This window comes from Gekko japonicus, unplaced genomic scaffold (genome assembly GCF_001447785.1).
Source record: "Gekko japonicus isolate JY-2015 unplaced genomic scaffold, Gekko_japonicus_V1.1 scaffold57, whole genome shotgun sequence".
NCBI lineage: Eukaryota > Metazoa > Chordata > Lepidosauria > Squamata > Gekkonidae > Gekko > Gekko japonicus.
Window position 1 is genome coordinate 404,583 of NW_015160208.1, and position 15,378 is coordinate 419,960.

Consider the following 15,378-nt stretch of genomic DNA (forward strand, 5'->3'; position numbering starts at 1 on the left):
AGCCATAGCATGTGACTTCCACATCCAAAACATGGTTAAAGATTGCAGGGTGGGGTGCTTTACCAGGTGCTGCTATTGCTGTCATGCCCAGTATGTGAGCTTATGGAGGTATTTGGTTTTTCTAGGTAGAACGCTAGACAAGATGAGCCTTGTTCTGATCCAGCAGATGCCACTGCTTCATACGGCAGGATTTCTTTCCATCTTGAGCTGGTGTGGCATAGCGGTTTGACTAGGATGTTCTAGGAGGCATGGGTTCAGATTCCAACTCTGCCATGAAACTCTCTGGATAACCATAGGCCAGTCTTTATCTCTCTGTGTAACAGCCACCTTGTGAGGAAAGTTAGCCTGAAGATAAAAGGGTGGGAAGGGTGAACCATGTGTGCTACTTTGAGATTTCTGCAGGAAGAGTGAGATAAAATATATTAAATACTTCAAAGTGCTGTTGCAATCTATTTGCTCTCTAAATCTGAAATTGCAAAGAGATTTTCTCCCACCCATTAGTGCTATTTCTACAATTTGCAAATAGATTCCTGTGCTAATTCATCTTGGACTCAGAGACCTTGTTTGTTGGGAGGATATTCTTCAATAGCAGCGGTTTAGTGTTGTCATATGTCCAAATACACCAGTAGCCACATATTAACAGTCTTTACGTACTGAAAATAATGAGTGGTTCTGCATACAGAGTTTGGCTACCAGTAAATAATCAGAAGTGGGTGTGTGATCAAAAGAACCCATAATGTGGAGGCTCCTGAAAACAGACATTTTAAACAGCAGATTTTTAGGTTTGACTGCTTTTGTTCAGAGCACCACACTCTTCTACCTAAACGGAGCCAACAGACTCAAGTGTCAAACTAGAGAAGGCACCTCTACCTATCTACCCTGTTTCCATCATTCTTAAGACTTCTCTTATTCTCATGACAAAGCAGGGACCCCTTTTGAGTGGCAGAGATGTCCTATCAGATCATTGAAAGGGGGGATCACAGGCTAACCACTGAATGTGAACCAGAGGTCTTACTAATACTGGGGTGACAAGATTTTTTTCCTGCAAAAATATTAAGATATAGTTGGGAAAGTCTAATGTATGAACCGAAGACTTGTCTTTCTCTATGTAGAAACAAAAAAGGGAGAATGGTCTCCGATAGTAAAATCGGCTTCTTTTTAAAATGAGGATATGTTTGGATATATATACCAACCAAACTTCATTTGTATTGTCCCTCAATGTCCCAGAATACATTTATGTATGTTCCTCATATATAAGCATTTCATCCTACCAGAATTGCAGCTGAGGGTTTATTAAGCCTGCATTAATTAGATACTTGCAGAACTCTATCCCTAGTACTTGTGATCCAGTTTTCTTGGGGGGGGGGGAGATGGAGAGGAGATTTTATCAACAGCAGTATGAAGTAGCTAAGTTAAGTTGTTGCTGGGTGCAAGAATCTAATGGCATAAATTCAGCATAAATAAGAAGCCGTAGTAGTGGAAAGAGAAGGATGAAAAAAACAGTGGTCAGGAACAATTCAGTACCAGCTCTAATGGGTGGGAGAAAATCTGGTACATGAATTGCACAAGGTTTTTGTTCTCTAATGAGGCATAAGCTGTTTATAGAAGGGGGGAAGCAAGAAATGGAATGTGAACTGAGAAGGATCACAGGATGCTGTTTGGATTGCAGTGTTTCCCCTATGCAGCTATATGCAGCAGACCACAGTGAAAACTTAGTTTGAAGGTACACTGCCCTGAGGAATAGATGGCAGTCTTGCTGGCTTGACTCTCTTAACATGCCATTGCATCCTTTTGGACAGTTTCGTTCACAGTAGCTTTAAAAAACTGCAATATCTGGCCCCAGTATGAATTCAGTGGACTTGAGCGACTAACCAAAGGTTATGACAGTCTGATATTCATGCTTTGCTCTGGTGCTGTGATGGAGTAATCACTTACCAGTTTGGAGGCACAAGGGCTTCTAACTTCATGTTAGATTGTGTTTTATAGAACATACTAATTGAATGACCGATGTATGCTGGTTTAATGTGGCTCACTTTCTGCAGCATTCAAACAGATGTAGATTAACTCTACCTCTATTGGGGGGGAAAGAATTTAATTAGACATGGAGATGTTTCATACGGGCTAATTATATGTGCACTGGTGGAAGTTCCCTTTTTGCAGGGGTACGTTTTCAAGTTGGTTTCATTGGTTTTGGTTTTGCTCTTTGTGGCCTTTTTGTGATTAGGGCCGTTCCCGCACAACATCTGTTTATTATGTAGCTAGCTGGGTGCTGTTCTGCATAATCAGAAACATGGCAAGTGTACCTAAAAGACAGAATAGTTTTGAAGTAGACAGATTATCTAGATCCATTTTAGCCTGGATTTAGATGGGAAAGGCCTTGGCCACTCTTGACTGTCTTTACTAGAACAGTGAAGGGGGAATACAAGCCTTGTAATTCTCTGGACCTTTTAGTGGCAATGATACCATTGGTTGTGGTAACTTCCTGGAGAGTTGCCTGGATCTGTTGTGGAAGCATTGTACCTCAGTAGTTCTCCTTCAGTGGGGGGAAGTCATCCAGAAAGTGGTTAGGTCATGCCTCTGCTCGCTCGGATAGGCTATGCAAATTTCTTTATTGCGTGGCTCCTATTGGAGGGACCTAGGCTGATCTCTCCAGTTCTTGCATAGCCCTGCACCTTCGGCTGGCGCAGCGGCCAGCAGCGCGGGAAAGAAAAAATGCCGCGGGAACAACACAGGGTGAGCTCATTCCGACCGGGGGGGGGGGGGACTTGGAACAGCCCTAATAAAGGCTAAAAGGGACCGATTCAACCCCAGCCCAGTGGCCCGGAACCAGCCGCAGCCCAACCAGGACCCACTATAGACCCAACGGGGCTGCTCCAAGCCAGAACAGCAGCACGGGACCGGCTCCAGCCCAACCGGGACTGACCCAAGTACAGCCCAGCGGCCCTTGGGGAGCCATGGGTCCACCGGGAATGTGGGCACCGGCAGGCAAGCTTGTGCACCCCCCAAGGCCAAAAAGGTTGGAACGCCCTCTCCCACCAGCTGAGGATTCGGAGGGCGGGAAAAATGGCCGTGATGGAGGTCCTCGTGGATCCTCAGTCCCTTACCCCAGAGGAATTGGGGGTCAGGCAATACTGGTCGGAAGGGGAAGCTACACCAGTGCTGGGCTGGCTGAACGCAATGAACCGGTCAATCCCCCCTCCCCCCCCTCCCATGCAAGTGGTCCAAGAGGACAGCGTGAAGGCTGTGGATGGAGCCGGAGACTCTGAGAGATCGAGACCTACAGGCTTCCACTTCACCCCAAGAAAAGGGCACCAGCGGAAGCGGCATGCAGCTAGAAGCCGGCAGGAGACACCGCCGGGCGGGTCGAACAGATGAAGCCAGTAAGTCCCCCCCACCCCCGCACCCAAAGGAGGCAGCCAAGTAATCGGCTGGCGGCACGGGAGACACAAAGGGCCTCATGTGGTGGGCCCACTCCGGCGGTGGGGGAAGGCCTCGTTGGGCATAGTCCCACAGCAGGTGCGCCTGCACCTACCCAGGGCTACGGGGGCAGGTTGGCCCCTGCTGCAGAACCCACAGCAGCCATGATTTCACCACCAGCTGCAGCCGCTGCAGGGATCACCAGCTGCAACCGCTGCAGGGCCCAGTCGGCTTGGCACCGCGCCCATTCAGTCCCTCAGAGTTTCAGCTGGGACCTTTCTGGATCTGGCCCTTAATAGGGCCCCCTGGACAGCACCACAAGGACTTAGGCAGCACAAGGGCTTCAGGGCGCTGGAAGACAGGGGGGTGGGGTGGCAGCCCCAGCACACACCCAACAGCACGTACAAACTAGGGCCCATCTTGGCTCTGGCCCTTAATGGGAGCGGCCTCGGGTGACACCCAACGGCTTCAGGACACTGGAAGCCAGAGGGGTTAGGCAGCAGCCCCGGCACAACCCCAAAAACTGCGCATGCAAGCAAGGAGCTGGGGGAAGGTCATCCTCCAAGGGGCTCCTGCAGGAAGGGAAACCACACCGCTTACCTAGTTTTTCAGGCTGAAATTACATCTACCATCATTTCCTTGGGTGGAGATACAGAGAAGGAAGAAAGGGCTGCGGTGGATCAGTGGTTAAGATGCTGAACTGCGACCAGAAGGTCGGTAGTTGGGCAGTCAAGACCTGGGGGCGGCGTGATGGAATGCACTTCTGTCTCTGGTCACAGCTCCTGCCAACATAGCTGTTCGAAAGCTAGAAATTGCAAGTAGAGACACAAGTACCGCTTCAAGGGAGAGGTGGCAGCGTTCCATGCACCTCGGCGTCTCGTCATGTCATACATGACCATGGAGAGGTCTTCGGACAGCGCTGGTTCTTCGACTTGGAAACGGATTCGACTGGTTTTAAATCTGAACTTTTCCAAAGGCTGTCGAACAAGGGCGTTCCACACTGGGTTACCAGTTGGGAAGTGGCAGAAAAAACTGTATCTTCAGTTTCTGCAAAGCGGGAATTCAGAGGCTTTAAGAAACCAGTCTAGGTGCAGACTTTTGCACCATTCCCCTGCCTTCCTTGATAACATCATCAGAGCAGAGTGGGCTGTTCCTAAAGGTGGGAGCTCCCCTTTGTCTGTCACAAAGCGTGTGGGATCCTCAACAGAGGAGACCAGGGGGGACCTAAAGGCCTTTAAGGTCCCTTGATCAGCGCCACTGCGGTGGCTCCGCTTTAAGGGGCAGTGCTCCCCAGGGCTGGGGAGGCCTTAAGATGCCGGGGACAGAGGGACTCAGGCAGCAAGGGCCACGTTGGCTCAGTGGTTAAGGCACCAATCGGCAGTCCAGTAGGTCGGTAGATGGCGGCTCAAGACCCGAGTGCTCCCATCCCTGGTACCAGCTCCTGCCAGCATAGCAGTGCGAAAGCAAGGGGTTGCAAGTAGATAAATAGGTGCCGCTTCGGTGGGAAGGTAACAGCATCCCGTGCGCTTCGGAGTGCAGTCATGCCAGCCACATGACAATGGAAACGTCTTTGGACAGCGCTACCTCTTTGGCTTGGGATTGAAGAGGAGCACCGCAACCCTAGAGTCGGGTTCATCCGGCTTTCATGCAATGGAAACCTTTATCACACTGTCAAGGAGTAATGAGCTACAGAGTAGCCCTCAGGCAGGTTTCTGTTCAGGACTCAAAATCGACGAGGTGTTAGCTGAGACGAAGATGAAGAAGGCAATGGCATCACCTTCCCGCCACGGGGGAAACACCACAGGCATGCGATTCCATTCATGGGTTTCTCACCCCAGGTAGAGGAAGAGAAGGGAGACCCTTCAAGTTCAGTGTGAGATCCAACGCCTAACAAGTCTCATCCTTCAGGATTGAATAGGGCTGCCATAACCGAAAACAATAAGCATGGCTATCAAAATTGGCGGCCGGCTCCTGGCCTTCGCAAGGGTCGGGAGTTTACTCCACAAGACACCAGTGGGCCTTTGTCAGCCCCAAGACTAAAGGCAAGGCAACTTTACTGCAAAGCCAAGTCGGCACCTGAAGGGCATAGGTGCCATAGAAGAGGTCCCCAAGGAACAGCACTGCAGAGGAGGGGGCACAGTGGTCTTTGTCATTCTAAAGCAGTCATGGGACTGGAGAGTCCTACTGAACTTGTGAGGTCGCAACAACAACAACAACAACAAAAAAGAAAGAAAAGGGAACATTCTGGACGAAATCCCCGCACCATATCCTGCAGATACTACAGCAAGGGGAACTTCCTGGCCTCCCTGGACTCAAGGAGGATTATATGCATATCCTGGTGCACCCAGACTCCAGCATTTCCAGTACAAGGCTTTCCTTTGGCCCCCTCCTCAGCACCCAGAGTCTTTACCAGGATCTGGGATGCTATGGTAGCATCACTACACCTAGAAGGGAAACTCCACATACACAAGGGTGGCAGCGTCCCGTGCACGCACAGGCCCCTCATCAACAGAGCCTTTCATCCCTACACAGGATCTTGCGCACCTGGGGGGGCAGCCTGAACACACATCAGGCCACCGTCTCTCTGCCAGAGGGAATAAAGCTAAACATATGGGACGGTGTACGGAGTGTCCAAGATAACAGCAGTCCAGCAGCACCTGCCAGTCCTGCAGGGCCTACTAAAATCAATCCTAGATACGATCCCGGGGGCAGGACTCATGAGGGAGTTTGAATGATGGGCAGTACCATCAAACTTGGGGCAAGACCATCAGCTTCCTCCATTCTCAGCAACAAGGCGGCCCACAGCATCGCCTGCCTTTGCAAAACAGGCTGAGTGGTAGGGACCTGAATCCAGGAGAAGGGGCCTGGAGCGAGGAAGTCTTTACTCAGATCACACAAGTTTTCAGGACACCTGTGCGGGACCTACTAGCTAGCTCAATGAACTATCAGGTTGAGAGGTTCCTATCCGGATGCCAGGATCCAGCAGCGGGGCCAGAAGGCAGCCAGTACTCCTTCCTTCCCCCAGTTCTGTTAAGAAGGACGTTCAACAAGATCACAAGGGACAGGGCAGAAGTGGCGTTCATGACCGCCCACCAGCAAAGAGGACCATGGGTTCTTGGATCCAGTATACCAGGAAGCTACCTCTGAGAACAGATCAGCCGCACCTAGGGCCCATCCTACACCTAGAACCAGCATGGTTACAGTTGACTGCACAGAAATTGTACCAGGCAAGGGGGCCATCAACACAGCGCCCCTGCAGTCACCCATGGAAGACATTTCAAAATGGGCCTCCGCCAATGGAGTACAACCCTTGGCACCTCCAGTCAGACACAGGTTCCCGACATGGAGACAAAGGTCCCTGACACGGAGCCTTCTCCAAGGTGCTGCACACATTGACTAAAGCCGATTGTATTACCTCCTTCTGCTCCAATCTGAGTACCCTACAGTACAAACCTGGCACAACGGGGCGTACGGAGGAGCTCTCTATATTTACCTCCCTTTCACAGGTCAGACCCGCTGTTTGTATAAGAGGGCCCCGTAGACCATAGCGGTCTACTGGATTGGACAGTGTATGGCCAAGGCCTACGATGGGGCAAGTACGGGCACTACCAGGTCAGGTGACTGCGCACTCCACAGGAGCATTCTCCAAGCGAGCAACAGCAGATGGATTCTGCAGAGAGGGTACCTGGGCCTTCTTGTCCACATTGGTGAGGCATTACAGGAGGGTCAGGCGGTGTCCGCTGACGTAGCCTTCGGCATACCAGTATTACAACAAGTTTTGGAGAGATAAGTCACCCACCCTAGAAGAGAAGCTTGGGTACAGCTAACCACTTCCTGGATGACTTCCCCCCACTGCAGGAGAACGTACATTGGACCTTACCTGAAGGTTCTTTCTCTTCAGTGTGGGAGAAGTCATCCACATCCCACCCTAGGATGGAAAACTACTAACTCTATTCAAGCCAAGGGTGGCACGTAGAACACGGAGTGATCGCTCCACTTAATAAATGCAGAAAGAAAGAAGGAGCACAAGAACTGAAATGAAAACAACACAGGGCTTGGACATAACTGGAGAGGTCAGCCTAGGTCCCTCCAATAGGAGCCACACAATAAAAAAATTTGCATAGCCTATTCAAGCGAGCAGAGGCGTGACCTAACCACTTCCTGGATGACTTCTCCCCCACTGAAGAGAAAGAACCTTCAGGTAAGGTCCAGTGTACCATTTCACTTCATCGTGGCTGGCCCCTACTAAAGGGTGATAATAGGGGACTGCTCATGGCCCAGGGATGAAACTTTGTTGACATGTTTTTGGTTCTTTGGCTACTAGAATAACAAAACATTCGAGCATATTTGAATCTTCAACTTTGAGGAAGTCTAAAGCTCTCCCCATTTTGGACCTTGGTTAGAATTTTCATCAGGGTTGAGGAGTGAACTATAAAGAGTCTGAGAGAGTCTTTTGGAATATCCAAAAATAGAAGACACTACCCTCACCCTCTCTCCTCTTGTGGGAGATTGTCATCAAAATCTGCGTGACAGACATTTCTGTCCCAGGGAATATTAATTTGCTAGGGGACTTCGATTCTTTAGCAGCTGGAATGAATTCCTATATAAAAAACAAACACTAAAAAAGAAAACTAGTCCTGATGTAGGGATTCAAGATTTAGTATTATCATTTCAGTCTTGGAATGATCTTGAAATACTTTTTGTGAGAGCAAATATCATGAAAGTGTGGTTTGGTGGTGAAAGTAAAAGTCTGTTGTGAGTTTCCCTTCCAGCGTCATAGAGAGTCTTTTGGATTATCCAAAAATAGAAGATACTACCCTCACCCTCTCTCCTCCTGTGGGAGATTGTCATCAAAATCTGCGTGACAGACATTTCTGTCCCAGGGAATATTAATTTGCTAGGGGACTTCGAATTTTTTAGCAGCTGGAATGAATTCCTATATAAAAAAACAAACACTAAAAAAGAAAACTAGTCCTGATGTGGGGATTCAAGATTTAGTATTATCATTTCAGTCTTGGGATGATCTTGAAATACTTTTTGTGAGAGCAAATATCATGAAAGTGTGGTTTGGTGGTGAAAGTAAAAGTCTGTTGTGAGTTTCCCTTCCAGCGTCATAGCAATTACTGTGGCCTTTTGCTGTCAGCACATGAGTGACTGTGGTCAGCAGTCACATCTCAGCATCTTGCTTACAAAATTCAGGTACACATTTTGCAGCTGGAGTGGCAAGTTGCTCTTGACATTTCCTCTTGTACAACATTGGAGGAAATGAATAAATAGAAATGAATTAACGTGATCTGGATTTTTCTCATTCTTTCTGGAAGAAGTCACTAGCAATAAATGAGAGGCAAATCTGAGATTTGAACCTGCAGCCTTCAGGATTTTAGCCATGCAATTCAGCCATGACGCCCATCTCCTTGGAGTGCAAATTGACACTGTTAATCAGATGTCCATCTTTGCCTTATACAACTTGCAATGCAGAGAGAGACGTGTGTGTGTGTATTCCCCCTCCCCTTCTCCAGGCAGTAAATCAAACACGTAGATTGACAGCAGTGTCCAAGTACTTGTCCTTGGGATCTGTCTCATAGACACACATGCTTTTGAAACCTTAGCAAATGTAAACTTTTATGTAAGGTCTCTGATTAAAATTACGAATGTATAATTTATGTAGATCTGAGTGAATGATTTATATCCTGTTAAGTGGTGATTTAGGTGGAAAATACAGCCCCCACTTGCAGGATCTTTAATGAAAAGTGTCGCTTCTTATGAATTTATTTCTGAAGCAATGTTTGAGCTTGGCATGTTTGACATAAATCAAGCCTAATTGTCACTTTGTGATTAATGAACATATGCTGGCCATTTTTTCCCAATAACTTGCATTCAGTTCATCAGACAAAGTGAAGCAAGTTTAGGCTTTGGCAGGTTCTGTGCCTTTCCTAGAAAAGACGGCAGGATTGCTTTGGTTTTTCCCTTTTTGTCGGTGCCAGCAGCTAGAGATCTGATTAGAGACTTAGCTCTGCAGATCCAACATGGCAAAGGTTCAAAAATACTGTGTCACCGAGCTATTCTGTTACAAAAGCAGCATACTTGTGTTGGATATTGTGTTCTCCTTGCTACTTACTTCATCTGTGGTATTGAGCTTGTTGCTGAATATCTCTAGATCAGTGATCTTCAGTGGCTTAGGAGCCACATGAGGCTCCCCCACATGCCACCTGTGGCTCTTCTGAGCACCCTTCCCCTATGTGGAATCCACCCCATGTTTCATGGCCATTGCCTAGTGGGCTTGTGGGGGGCAGCTGGTTCCCATCATGAAACTGCCACCACCAGAGGGACTGCAGGACCAAGTAAGTTGTGAGCTTCTCTGAGGTTCAGGCCTCAAGCCAGAGATGTAATTAAAGGGCCCTTCTAACAGCTTCCTCCCTTTTTTGCAGCCTCTGTGCTACCATCCCAGCATCCAGGCAGTTGCCACAGAGCTGGGGTGGCTGCAGAAAAGAGAAAGTAAAGCCATTACTGCGGCCAGCTTCCTCTCCTTTGCAGTGGGAAGCCTGAGCACCCTTCACTTCTTTCACTGCCTTCTCTCCCTCCCTCCCTCCCTGTCGTGAGGGAGACGTCTCACTCTCATCTGAGCTGTGAGCCTCATTCCAGGGAGAACAAGAAGACAGCGAGGGAAGGGAAGGGGAGGGTGCAGAGGTTTCCCACTGCAGGGGCCTGCAGCAGTAGTGACTTCAGGCCTCCCGTCAGAGTGCTCATGGCCTGACCTGAGCCGACTTCTGCAGTAGGCAGCCACGGCACCCCTTACTTCCCTCTCTGCCTCCTGGCTCTATTCCCACCACTCCATTTGCAAGGGCTAGTTATGGTTCAGCTGTGGTGGGGAGAGACAACCCTTTATGCTCACATGTAGGGTGCTGCAATGATTTAAATGGTCATAGTTACATATTTACTGTATGTATACGTTTGGGGTGGCACACACAGGGCATGCACTAGTCATGCGGCTCTCTTTGTTGACGAGAGGTGTGAATGTGGCTGTCCATGAGCTGTGGAGTGAGTACCGCTGCTCTAGGCCTTGTAAAAGATTCAGTAACCTTCTTTTCTTGGAAAAGCTTTGTAAACATCATCCCAGGGAGTGTGATGCCTGTAACTGTTTAGTCTACTTTCTGTTCGGCTTTTCTTCCTTGGGACTGGATCTTTACCTGAGCTGGAGTAGGAAATGGCCATGCTGAATACCTGAGGGAGCATCCTTTCATTGGTGAAGAGTGCAGAAATTTCCTTTGCCTAGCCCTTAGTATCTACAGAGGTGCAGGGAAACCACCAGGTGCTTTAGATACAAATAAATGCTTGCCTCATCTGTAATCTGCCAGTATTAAGGAAGAAAGGAAATCCCCACTGATCTGGAATGTCAACAAAAGTGCACCTGACTAGTTTTTGATCAAAGGTCAAATCAGATTTTACAGGGGATGAGCCGCCCACTCCCAGGCTTTTTTCTTAGCTCAGCTCACTCTCAGTAGTGGATCCGAGCTGCATAGGGATGTCTGAAACAATGGAGTGTGAAGAAAGCATTGTTGTTTTTTAAAAGCTTCTCACCCACACACCACATTCCATTTTAAGGTACATCTCACTGTGAACAGCACACTCTGTTTCTAGTTTGACCTGTAGAGAAGTGTGTAATGGGCAGAGTTTCAGGTAGGGAACAGAACACTAGGGAGGGGGGATAAATTCCCACATTAATATAGAACGAATGTGATTGAAAGTCCAGTCAGTTGTAACGTGTGATGTAGAAAGAATCCTTAATGATCAGTTTGAGCATGCTTCCCTGCCCCCCCCCCCCAGCAATCCTTCATTTATATGGGAGGCTGCAAGAACGGGGTGCAACTGTGGCTCGGTGGTAGAGTAACCTGCTCTGCATGGCGAAGATCCCAGGTCCTGTCCCTGGCATGTTCAGTCAAGAGGGACAGGTAGAAGATGATGTGAGACCCTGCAGATCTGCTGCTAGTGAGAGTAAAGAATGCTGAGCTTCATGGTCTAACTCTGTATAAGGTGCCTTCAAGTGTTCAGTGGGCGCTGCAGTTGTGAATGCTGTGGCAACACAATCAAAGAAGGAAAGTTTTGGACCACAAGTTTATAATAACTGGGCTAGTGATTGCAATTTAAAGGTCTTATGTGCATATTTACTTTGTGCCTGGTGATTTTACTTTTGAACAATTTACTTTATGGTCTTCATTGAATCTGTACTTTGTATATATTTCTGATTGTGTTTATGTAAAAATAATTATTAACCATCTTGCCACATATGTATGACCTCTGAGGAAGGCCTATTTGGCCGAAACGTGTAAGGTCAACTTTGTAAGCCCTTGATATTGTTATATTTTATATACATTGGTTGTAAATGGGCCTCTATATATGTTTTAAAATTTGTTCTTATTATTAATAAATACATGTACCTCTTTTTATCTTTTATGGAAAGGTTTTAACATTGGCCCTCCTTTTCACTAACCTTTGCTTGGTTTTGGAGTTCATTGTTAGGTTCAGTGTTTTTTTCCCCCTTGGTTTCTGCTTGCAGAATTATACAGCCCTGTGAATGCTGAAAATTTTCAATGCAATCTTGTACACGGAAGGTGCTGTGTGGAAAGTAAAAGAGAGAGAGAGAGAGAGAGAGAGAGAGAGAGAGAGAGAGAGAGAGAGAGGACTTGTTTTGCATGTCTGAAAATAGCCTGAAGGGAGTCTGATACTTGATGCCATTCGCTAACATCTAGTGTCAGCCTGCCCTGGATGGCCCAGGCTTGCCCAGTCTCATCAGATCTTGGAAGCTAAGCAGGGTCATCTCTGGTCAGTATTTGGATGGGAGACAGCCAAGGAATGCCAGGGTCGCTATGCAGAGGCAGGCAGTGGCAAAACCACCTCTGAACGTCTCTTGCCTTGAAACCCCTACAGGGCTGCCATAAGTCAAGCTGTGGCCAAAAAAAAAAAAGTTCCAGTCAGCCAGCATCAAGTGGGTCACTATGCTAGATTGGCCAGCTGTATGATATATGAGGGTCAAGTTAAATAGCTCCTGTTTTTGTGTTACAGTTTTGTTTTGTTGTTGGTAAAAAGCCTACTTAGTTATAATAGAAAAAAGTATTTCATAGAACTGTGAAACATTATTTTTTCTACAGAAGCATTCCCAGTTTGGTGTAGTGGTTAGGAGCGTGGACTCTAATCTGGGAGAATCAGGTTTGATTCCCCATTCCTCCACATGCAGCTGCTGGTGTGACCTTGGGTCAGTCATAAGTTCTTTCAGAACTGTTCTCTCAAGGGCAGTTCTCGAGAGAGCTCTCTCAGCCCCACCTACCTCACAGAGTGTCTGTTGTGGGGACGGAAAGGGAAAGGGATCGTAAGCTGCTCTGAGACTCCTTCAGGTAACAAAGGGCAGGGTATAAATCCAATCTCCTCGTCGTCCTCGTCGTCTTCATCTTCTGGGGTGGGCTGACTTCTGTGTTGCATGGTCCATTTTTTTAAAAAATAAAAATTTAAATCCCTGTGCGCCACTGATGTGTATTAAGTTTTTGAAGCATTTCAACAGATAAAGCATAACTGATATGTTTTAAGTAAGCCCAAGTGTGCTCTCTTGTTTAAGAGAAGAAGAAGAAGAGAAGAAGAGATTGGATTTATACCCCGCCCTTCACTTGGAGTCTCAGAGCGGCTTACAAACTTCTTTCCCTTCCCCTCCCCACAACAGACACCCTGTGAGGTGGGTGGGGCTGAGAGAACTCTGACACAAACTGCTCTTTTTCAAGGACAGCTGTGCCAGAGCTTGTGACTGACCCAAGGTCACATCAGCAGGTGCAAGTGGAGGAGTGGGGAACCAAACCCGGTTCTCCCAGATTAGAGTCCGCACACTTAACCACTACACCAAACTGGCTCTCGAGGACAAGTGCCTCGCTGGATAAGGTCCAACTCTGCTCAGGACAGCCTATTCCTTGGGAGAATCCAATCCTGTCTTCCAGCAGGTACCTTTGCTGGATCAGATCCACTAAAATTTTGTCAGTGGTTTCATCCATAGGCAGACCACAATCTACCTTCTGCCCATTCTGGTCTGCTGTTCCTTAGTGGCTGTGCATTAATCGTTCTGTCTAACCGGTGGACTTCTGTTCATTTCCAGGATATAGACAAGTTCGGCAATGAGATCACTCAGCTAGCCCGTCCGCTCCCTGTCGAGTACCTAATAATTGATGTAAGTATCTACTGTGCTTGTCTGTTTCTTTTGCAGAAGAAAACATAAATGGAGCAAAATTCATCCCAAGGCTAAAACTGGAACTCTCACATTATTCTTTACTGTGCCCCGCTGTTAGCAGGCAGCTTGTGACTTGTTTGCAGGTTTTCCTTTGGGGTAGTGGCAGTATGAAACCTGAGGGAAGCATTTGGCTTTCGAGTTAGGCACTGTTTGGAGCATCTCCCACGGCTTCTATGAAATGATGTTTATCCATTAGATGAGTAGAAACTGTCACACCCCCGCCCCCACAGAGATGCTGGCGATTACATCATCAGGAGCTTGTTAGTAAGTGTCTGCTGCGCCTTTCGCAGGAGTTTTGTAGTGACTGAGCCAGACAGGACTTGAATGCCTGTGGCATCTCTGCTGCCATCAGCCGAGTAAAATAACTTGGGTAAAATAGCTCACCTGCAGTACAGTGGCAGGCTCCCTTCCACAGGGAAGTGGGCTCATTTCTGGCATCAAGTAAGGATGGGGTATGGTACCTCTCTGTGTATCAACGACCTTACCTTAGTTAATAAAAACATTGTAAATATAAACACATCTGTTAAGTTAGCATTAAAATGATGAAGGGGACAAAGCATTTTGCAGGATAGAAGAGTATAATACAACTGAGTTTACCAGCAGAAGATCAGATGGGGAGAGTAGCCACAGTAGTCTAAAATAATTGAATCCAAAGAGATCTGGTGCAGCAGCCTGTAGTGGGGGCTACAGAGTTTCCCTTGTTCTTCCTCCTTTCCCATTTAGTCACTTAAATTGCAGGCATAGTTAATTGGGGCTGAAGGCATTTCATGTCCAATTCATGCAGTTGAGGTATTTTGCCTTTTGCAGCAGTGGTGGCCATTGTGTTGAGCCTGCCAATGTTCCATTTCAGCTGATAGCCCTGAAACATATTTATTACCCAAGCCGCAAAGGCATCTGTTTTTTGACTACCTGGGGTATAATTAAGATGAAAACAGATTGACAGAGCATGCATTTAGGAGGAGTTGAAAGAGAGATTAGAAACTGAATTTCTGAAGCTTCTTTACAATGTCTCACCTTTCTATTATTCTATTATAACTTGCACTGTTTCTGCACCTTTGGTGTCCGTTACAAATTGTGCCAATTCCTGATTGAAAAGCCCTTTGCTGGCAAGGCCTCCAGCTCAATAGAATCATGGTTGGGATATGACAGTGTTTCTCTGTGAAATGCAACAGCCTGTAATATTAGTCTTCCTCAGGCAACTTGTGTGGGATCAGCAAGCATGGTGTTCTTCCCGCTGAAAGAGAGTAGGAATACAAAAAGCTGGCAAAGCACCCAAACTGCCCGGAAGAAGGATGGTGGCTATGTGTCTGAATTTTAATATTTGGCAATGCTTTTTAGAGTCTGCATGGCCACTCTGGGAGGAGAGGAGCTTAAACTCCTCATGGGTTCAGCCCCAGCAATTGTAGCAGCATCTGTCTAAGGGAGGGTTGCTCTTGACTCCCTTGTGCAAGCCTGTATAATCCTGAGTAGCCCTAACTGTTTGAAATAGAATTTCCTGTCGCAGTCTACTCTTTTCACCATGCATGTTGAAGCATCACTTGGGGAAAAGAGATGAGGATAAAATGTATGTAAATGAGAGTAAATGTGAGAAGCCTTAAGAAACATCACCTCTTGGTCTCCCACTGCCCTTCCCAGCTGGGTCCCTAGCTCTCAGCCAGGGAAAGCATTTGACTGAAGTCTACATCTGCCACATACCT

General features: G+C 47.4%; 1 protein-coding gene across 1 annotated transcript in view; it reads left to right on the forward strand.

Annotated features, from left to right (window-relative positions):
- NPLOC4 (NPL4 homolog, ubiquitin recognition factor) overlaps positions 1-15,378 on the forward strand; it is a 71,411-nt gene that overhangs the window by 41,975 nt on the left and 14,058 nt on the right. The window contains exon 13 of the mRNA XM_015408849.1: positions 13,550-13,621. Within this exon, the coding sequence (XP_015264335.1) occupies positions 13,550-13,621 (72 nt within the window). The remainder of the gene's footprint in view (positions 1-13,549; positions 13,622-15,378) is intronic.